The sequence below is a fragment of the Zerene cesonia genome, chromosome 12 (genome assembly GCF_012273895.1).
Source record: "Zerene cesonia ecotype Mississippi chromosome 12, Zerene_cesonia_1.1, whole genome shotgun sequence".
NCBI classification, from domain to species: Eukaryota; Metazoa; Arthropoda; class Insecta; order Lepidoptera; family Pieridae; genus Zerene; species Zerene cesonia.
This window is the reverse complement of record NC_052113.1, coordinates 4,564,800-4,572,823: the sequence shown is the minus strand read 5'-3', so window position 1 is coordinate 4,572,823 and position 8,024 is coordinate 4,564,800. Positions and strand designations below refer to the sequence as shown.

The 8,024-nt window shown below is 35.5% G+C and overlaps 1 protein-coding gene across 1 annotated transcript in view; it reads right to left on the bottom strand.

Moving 5' to 3' along the window:
- The window catches only part of LOC119830943 (tyrosine-protein phosphatase non-receptor type 4), a 12,519-nt gene extending 4,495 nt beyond the window's left edge, over positions 1–8,024 (bottom strand). The window contains exons 1-15 of the mRNA XM_038354135.1: positions 7,445–8,024; positions 7,199–7,327; positions 5,161–5,374; positions 4,459–4,667; positions 3,883–4,035; positions 3,357–3,595; positions 2,783–2,932; positions 2,179–2,425; positions 1,741–1,846; positions 1,456–1,566; positions 1,180–1,311; positions 818–934; positions 499–722; positions 235–367; positions 4–143 (exon numbers count right to left, since the gene is read on the bottom strand). Of these exons, the coding sequence (XP_038210063.1) occupies positions 4–143; positions 235–367; positions 499–722; positions 818–934; positions 1,180–1,311; positions 1,456–1,566; positions 1,741–1,846; positions 2,179–2,425; positions 2,783–2,932; positions 3,357–3,595; positions 3,883–4,035; positions 4,459–4,667; positions 5,161–5,374; positions 7,199–7,327; positions 7,445–7,594 (2,454 nt within the window). The 5' untranslated portion in view covers positions 7,595–8,024. The remainder of the gene's footprint in view (positions 1–3; positions 144–234; positions 368–498; positions 723–817; positions 935–1,179; positions 1,312–1,455; positions 1,567–1,740; positions 1,847–2,178; positions 2,426–2,782; positions 2,933–3,356; positions 3,596–3,882; positions 4,036–4,458; positions 4,668–5,160; positions 5,375–7,198; positions 7,328–7,444) is intronic.

Sequence of the window (8,024 nt, the reverse complement as noted above, 5' to 3'; positions counted from 1 at the left end):
CGCCAGCAGCTCTAGCGCGGTCTCGGCCAGTATGAGAGCGCCGGTTCTGCCGACTCCCGCTGAGCAGTGCACGATCATGGGTGGTTCGAGGACTCTCTCTTCTTCACCTTCTCCATCAAGCTCTTCTACAACCGTTGGTATAACTGGAAAATAGTGTTATAAACATTTTAGTTGAAATGCTTCATTACATGAGGTTTTCGTGTTTATTATAACATGATGAATGGAAATATTTACCAGCTCGATGGTTTCTCAATTGAGAGCAGAGTCGTGTGAAGCTAATGAAAGCTGTGGAATCTTCTGGAACGCCGTGATCCGGCCACGCTATGTATTGCAGTTGTGTCACATTACGACTCGCTCCACCATTATCCTGAAAATTAAATAATACGTCATAAATTCGCATTAATTTAAGAAAGCTAAATGTTTGTGTTAATACAACATACAAAGTAATACATAAAACCAAATTAAGTTCAGTTTAGTTTTTTCTAATTATTAACTTACCTTCAAAACCATTTCCCTGCGTATATAATGCCCCAGATTCTGTTCGCTATTAGTAAGGACGGTTAGGGAATTGCTCGTTTTGAGCGATGTGGTTCCAACCTTGGGCCAATATTGGTGGCACTTGGCCCTACCTCGTTCAGCTAATACCGTCAGCATTACTATGAGGCTGCTCTCGCTTTCCCAAACCATTTGCCAAAAGTCTCCAACAGTTGAAGCAAGCGGACCTGTAATTTTGATTAATATAATTAATAACACTTGCAAAGATGTCGATAGACACAATTTTTAAGGCCATCAGAAAGTAATACTTAAATATAATTACCTTGCGTAGCTATGTACGTAAGTACTAAATCTGAATTCGGTATCTCCATATTGATATACGATGCATTTACATAATCCCCTGTTGGTCCATTCTTTAAAATTACCCTAGTTGAATCATCTGTAAGAATGTATAAACATCATTAATATATACACATCAAGTACGAACGGAGACCAATCGAATATGAAAGACACTAAAGTAAAAAGAGTGACTAAAAACTAGGTTCATCATCATCAGCCCGTACATGTTCCCATTGCTGGGACACAGGCCTCCTATGAGGGTTCAGGCCATAGTCCACCACGCTGGCCAAGTGCTGGTTGGCACACAATGACTACCTAAATAAATAAAAATATGAATAAACTTACAAGGCGCAATATCCCTGTATCTATTCTTATTAACATTAATAGGCAGTTTGGCGACCGCGGTAGATTCTTCTGGAAGCCTTCTTAGTAACGTCTCATACTGTTTGAGAGCCGCGCCACTAGCCAGCCCGTCGCCTAGAAAAATTATAAAAATTAGATGGAAAAATAATAATACACAGATAAATGGATATTGACACAATAAAATATTGAATTAATCATATAAAACTCAGATGATTACATATTATATATGTACTTAATAAAATTAACAGTTTTATTTACCTAGTAACAACATCGACTGTTCTAGTGCGTCGCCCTCGAATTGGCCGGAACCGAGCGGGACAAAACATACAGCCGGTTCTTCGGGACCCGTTTCTTCAGGTTCGTATACCGCTGAAAAATATTTTATATGGGTATATATAAAAAATTGTGGTAGTGCAGTTTACTTTGCTAAGGAGACATCTTGGGATCAGACATATGGCCGAGAGCGGAAAAATTTGTACCACCACTTGAAATTTTAGCACATCCAGAAGGAAACGTTTAAATAATACAATAAAGGTGACATACCGTTTGGTTTCACCAACAGAGTGAGGACGCCTTTAGTGTTTCTGATCATTTGAACCACTTGCTCGTGTGTCATTTCATCGACATCTTTTCCATTAATCGATATCACCTGGAACAATAAACTTGCATCACTAGATAGTATAAAACAAAGACGCTTTTGTCTATCCCTATGTCCCTATGTATGCTTAAATCTTTAAAACTACACAACGGATTTGCATGGGATTTTTTTAATGGATTGAGTGATTTATATGTATAATAACATCTATCTAACTAATCCGAATATAACGCGTGCGAAGCCGCGGGCAAAAGCTAGTTTGATATATATCAAACTTACAATTTATAAATTTTTTAAATCATAATTTATCAGTCACTTTACTAAAATATTTCAACCTCCATTCTCCCATAAGTACATCCTGGTACTCCCCCCCCCGTCCCGCTCACCTGGTCCCCCTCCTGCAGGTGCGGGCGGGTGCGCGGCGCGACGCGCGACACGAGCACGGGCGCGCCGCCGCCGAGCCCGGCGCCGCCGCCGCGCACGTTGAAGCCGAAGCGGCCGTCGGGCCCGGCGGACAGGCGCACGCACACCGCGCCCTCCGGCTCGCCCTCCTGCGACGGCGACTCCGACTCCGACTCGTCGACGTACGAGAGCGGCACGCGGAGGGCGCGCTCGAGGAACCCGCCGTCGCTGCTGTGATAAAATCATTTCAATAAAGATCCTAATTTTTTTCTATATTATATTCTAGTACATGCAACACGAACTGAATAAACTGTAAGTTGTTATAAATGATAGAACACCACAATACAATAAGAAAATAGCAATATGTGAAACTAGAATTCGCCTGGCTTGATCCAAATTAAACCTAATATAATATAAAGCCATGACAGTTGACAGAAAGAATAAAAATGATGAAAGAGTAGGATTTTGAATTAGTAATTTCATTTTGAACATATGAAAATTTAATATATAATATTAACTATATTTAATAAATCATTAACTATTTCTACTGTATCCAGTATGGCATATACAAGATAAATAAATTCTTACTCATCATTTTCTATAGGCAAAGCGTCGCCCCAGGCCTGTCTCGGCGGAGGCTCCCCGTGGCCGGTCACTCGAGAGCCTCTGGCGGAAGAATTGAGCATCAACGCCGGTGACGCGCCGGCGGAGCGGTCGCGGGTTCGGGAGCTGCTGCGTCTGAAAGTCATTCATTTGAATCATTCTCAATTAGTTATATCTTATTATTAGCAATATTAAAAAGTTGAAGAGTTTGTTTGTTTGGTTCAATGCGGTAATCTCAAGAACTACTGGTTTGTTATGAAAAAAAAATTTCAGTGTTAAGTTTAAATATTTCAGGCTATATATGAACTACGGACGAAGCCGAGTCGGAACGCTAGTTTATATTATAAAATAATTTGTACTTATAAAAAAGCTAATTTAAGTCGTTAATCTCTGTACAAAAAATTGCAATTTTTATCACACAATTTGTCTGTTATTGGTGTGCCTTATAATTGGCGTTTTATTTTTGTGACTAGTATAATTATTTTAATGACATCTGTAAAGTATGTTTATATTGAGCTAAGATGATAAAAATTTCTAATAACCACAAAAAACAACCTACCTAACAAAGCTCCTATTACTCGACCTAGACCGCCTTGCATCTTCCAAAGCCTGAGTTTCTGTTCTAGCTACAGTTGGGGCGGTAACCCCAGCGAGGGCCCCTAGTGCCCCTAACAAGGGCCTACGTCGTGGGGCCCTGAGTCTGAAGAAACCATGTCTCTCAACACTGCAACGCCATAACGCCTTCGCCGCTCGACCAGAACGCATGTTGAAACCTAATACCGTGTCATAGGATTCAGACTGAAAAGAAGAAAATCTTCATGTAGAAAGTGTTTTGTCCATTAGTCTTTGCATGTAGTTTATAATTTTAAACATTTTATTATTTTGTGTAAGTATATAATTCACTAACACACACAATTTTTAGTCGGCAATCCATTTGTAGAGGCGTAAGGTCTGCAATGGACCCTATGCCTCTCTAAATGTTTATGGGCGGTGGTAGCGCTTACCATCAGCCGTCCCACCTGCTTCATTGCCGAGTGTGACATAAAAAAAAAAAACAAATTTCTAGTTCAAAAATTAAAACTTACTGGTTCTCTTTTCAGTTGAATGAAGAACTGTTTCTTCTTGAAGGAAATCTTGACAATTTTACTCCAAGAGAATGTATTCACTCGAATATTATTTTGAAAGACGACTATTCCAATTGATGTTACACCAATCAGTATGTCTTTACCATTGTAGTCCTTAAATTAGACAAAAGTACATATTAATTAAAAAAAAAAATTAAATTGATTATCAATCCTAGTAATATTATAAATGCGAAAGTTTATAAATAGGGATGGTTTGTAACTCTTTCACTTAAAAACTACTCACTGGATTTGAATGAATCTTTACATACTTGCTATTGCGTGTACGTTCGTCCGCGAAAGAAATCGCGCAACGCGGCGCATTAAACAAATTTTGGATGTTTTGATTTGTTATTTAAAGATGTAAACTATTTATAAAAATTAATACATTCACACATTTTTGAAAAACCCTTTTTTACTCACTTTAATAGTATCCACAATTTTCTTCATGAAACTGCACGATTCTGTTTCTTTCTTTCTATCTGATTCTATTATCCTTATAAACATTAGTACATAAAATAATGTAATGTAAAGGTATACCTTAGCTGGATGGGATTCTACGCCGTAGCAATCTAATCTCTTAGCATGTTCTAGAAAGTTCGCCTCAGCGTCAGCAGGCGCCTGGCCTTTGTGCAACTTGTGCAATTCGCGGATACGACGCTCGTCCTCAGAACTTTGTTTGGGCAACAGACAGAGTTCAGAGAGGTATGTTGTTGAATGTTCTGTTGAATTGTAGTCACCTAGTTCCGCTGAAAAGGTAGATGTTTTGATATTAATAAAAGTGCTGCGAGAGATTGAGGCCATGACGATCTGCATATGAAGTAAAAAAGTAAGGCTCTTCACCAGGATTTTTAAAATATTTGAAACTAGTTTTCATTTAACTAACATTAAATTCTATTTTGATACCTGTATTTTCAAATTAACAGAGTATAGAATAAGTCTAATGGTCTCCATGAATTGAAATTAGCCATGAAGCAATTTGCTTCAATAATTTTTCTTGTTAAAAACAGACATAATATTATTTTATTAATTCATTCATTTAATCCTGTACTAGCGGTCCACCCCAGCATCGCCTGTGGTACATATATAGCCTATAGACTTTCGCATTAAATAGGCTATCTAACACTCAAAGAATTTTACATATCGGACTGGTAGTTCCTGAGATTAGTGTGTTCAAACAAACAAACTTTTCAGCTTTATAATATTAGTATGAATAATGCTCATAGTATGATATAACTTTACCTTGTACAGTGAATGAAGCAAGCAATAAAGCTGTGTTCCTCGGAGCTGTCATCCTTCCATCTAATAGCAATTTCCTTAATTGTAAACAGAGTAAATATCTAGTGAACTCTTCGGCAAGACGGCAGGGTTCTGGTGGATAGAATCTTACAGCAAGCCAAAACTGTGCATTTACGCCTACTTGTTTCTTGACTGACTTGCTGCTATCAAGCCATCGCTGTAAAAATATTTATATAAAATAAAAATAATTATTCTGGTCAACATTTAATCAGTGGTTGAAGTCTCTATGTTGATATGCAGATTTAGAGGAGATGATCAAAATAATAATTTCATATGGATACATTTCCTCAACACAGGGAAGGATAAACTGACATAATAGTTGACTAATATAACTCTTGTAATAACAAGATAATACTAATACACAAAATAATAAACAATGCAATTGTTGTCTTTAATGACAATTGAATAGTTCAATGCATACCACAGTAACAATATTCTTATTAAAACAATACTACAAGTGAAATCTATAAAAGTTATGCAGTGTGTCAATAAATATTAAGACAAATTTGTGTATTGATTTCAGAGCTATATATGTAATTTAAATTATCCTAAATTTATGATTTTAGGTAAGAAATTATGCCAAACAATTATACACTTGTAAAAAATAACTATAACTACTATACTATAACTACTACTAGTACATGTAAAAAAGTTCTCATCAATGAATTTTGAATCTTTGAAATCTCATTGCATTTTTTGACTCAAAAAAGCAGGAGATTCCACTGTATTTTTTTTTTTTTTTGCTTTGTACCTCTGAATTTTTAACTATGTGACTGACTGATTTTTAATAATTTTTTATTTGAAAGCTGGTGCCCCCCCATGCGGTCTCATTAAAATGTGATCTGGTTCTCACAATATGAAGATGGTTTTGTTTCATTGCTAAAAATTATTATTTTATTTTCTTATTCAATGATTTATTCTATAGCCAGATTCCAAAGTATAACTTTTACTCTGCAATTATTGCTCACATTTTTTTATTGCTTTCTGAATAAGAATTAATTAATTAACAATTCAGGCATGCTGGCATACATAAAAAAGGAGAAAGCATGAAATTGAAATTATAAAATTGAAGTTCCTTTGCATTTGCATGACATGATAGCTAATTTATTCATTTAGACAAAGTTAATTCTGTGAAAAGTGAATATATTGCATTTATATTAACAAATGTGATACTTCATTGGTGACATTATTGCTTTTTCATATAGACATGTTTAAAAAAGTAATGTAAAATTCACTAGGTCTTCTTTCTTAAATTCATTAGTAAATACCTACTTATGGGATTTGCTACCTTTAAACAAATACACATATAAACAAATAGAAGAATTGTAAAGGCACATAAATAGAATAGAGAAAAATATGAGATTTAATACAATATAAACACAATATATTATCATCAATATGTTACCTGACAATTTACTATACTGATAATGCATCCACGATAAAACAAAAACTGATTAACTGGAAACTCACTAGGTACACTCACACAAGTGTTTATAACACCACTACACATTGAATACTACCTTGATATTGACTTTAAAAATTAAGTCACATCAGTTTATGAGTCATTGAAAGTACAATTTAAAATGTTAATGTATTAAGCATGACCCAACCTAAAGATTAAGTGATATGAGTCATGTGTCATGCCTTATGCACATTTTTATGCCAATTCTATTAATTTCATTCATGCATCTAATTGAGCAATTTTAATTTTTAATTATCACATTTATATAATTTGTAGATTGGATGAATATTTTTCTGGTTATGCTTGTGTTACATATGTAAACAAGATCATGCTCACATAGTATCTAGGAATCATGTAAATATCCAAGGGAGAACAATTTTTGACCGCAGACCAGTACTTCCTCAGATTAGCATGTTAAAACAAACTCTACCACTTTGTATTATTAGTAAACATATACATGAAGCAATAACCTTGTGTAAATGTAAATAATTTTTGAAAATTGAGTGTTGAAATGATTACCGTTATTTCTGTATTTGTTGCACTTGGCGGAGATCCATTTTCAGTGAACTGCAGACCAAAATAATCCTTCTCAACCAACTCCAGATGTTGAAAAACTAATTCAAGTAGAACACTGCCCTTTGCTTTTTTCTAAAAAATTAAGTGTATTGTAGATACACACATATTACCATCTCTAGTATTACATACCTTACTAAAATATTAAGATTAAGATTATAAAATTTAAATATCGAGATGTTTTTTGCCTACCTCGATTTGAAACGATTGCTGGGTGTCATCCAAAAACAGTACAGTGACATTGAAAATATTAAGCTTTCGTTCCCTGGCAAGTTCCGAGGCTCGCACGTTGTAAGTCCCACTAGAACTACTGAAGGCACGGCGTGATACACTTTCAATCATCGCATCGATTACTCACAATCGGATTCCTATCAGAGAAGTCAACGCCCCAGGCCAGTTATCAAACACGAATCAACTTAATTAGGCATCCCAGTAACCTCTAACCTTGTGATTCATAACTATCACAACTATCGCGGTTTACGAAGGCAAATCTTATAGCGTTTCGAGTAGTGGACAAACGTAGCGAATCATGTGTTACTACAGAACATTTTTGTAAATACGTATATTTATTATTGTATCGTACGAATATTATAGACACTGTCAGTCTTATTTATACTTTCAGAGAAGCACTATAAAAAAACTTCTCGTTATAAACGTATTGTACTTCGATTGATAATTGAAAAGGATTTACAAAACAGACAAAAACACGGTCTTATTTTCAGTTATTTCAACTAAGTTCCAATTTGATCAGGCTCGCGAGTCGCGCCATATT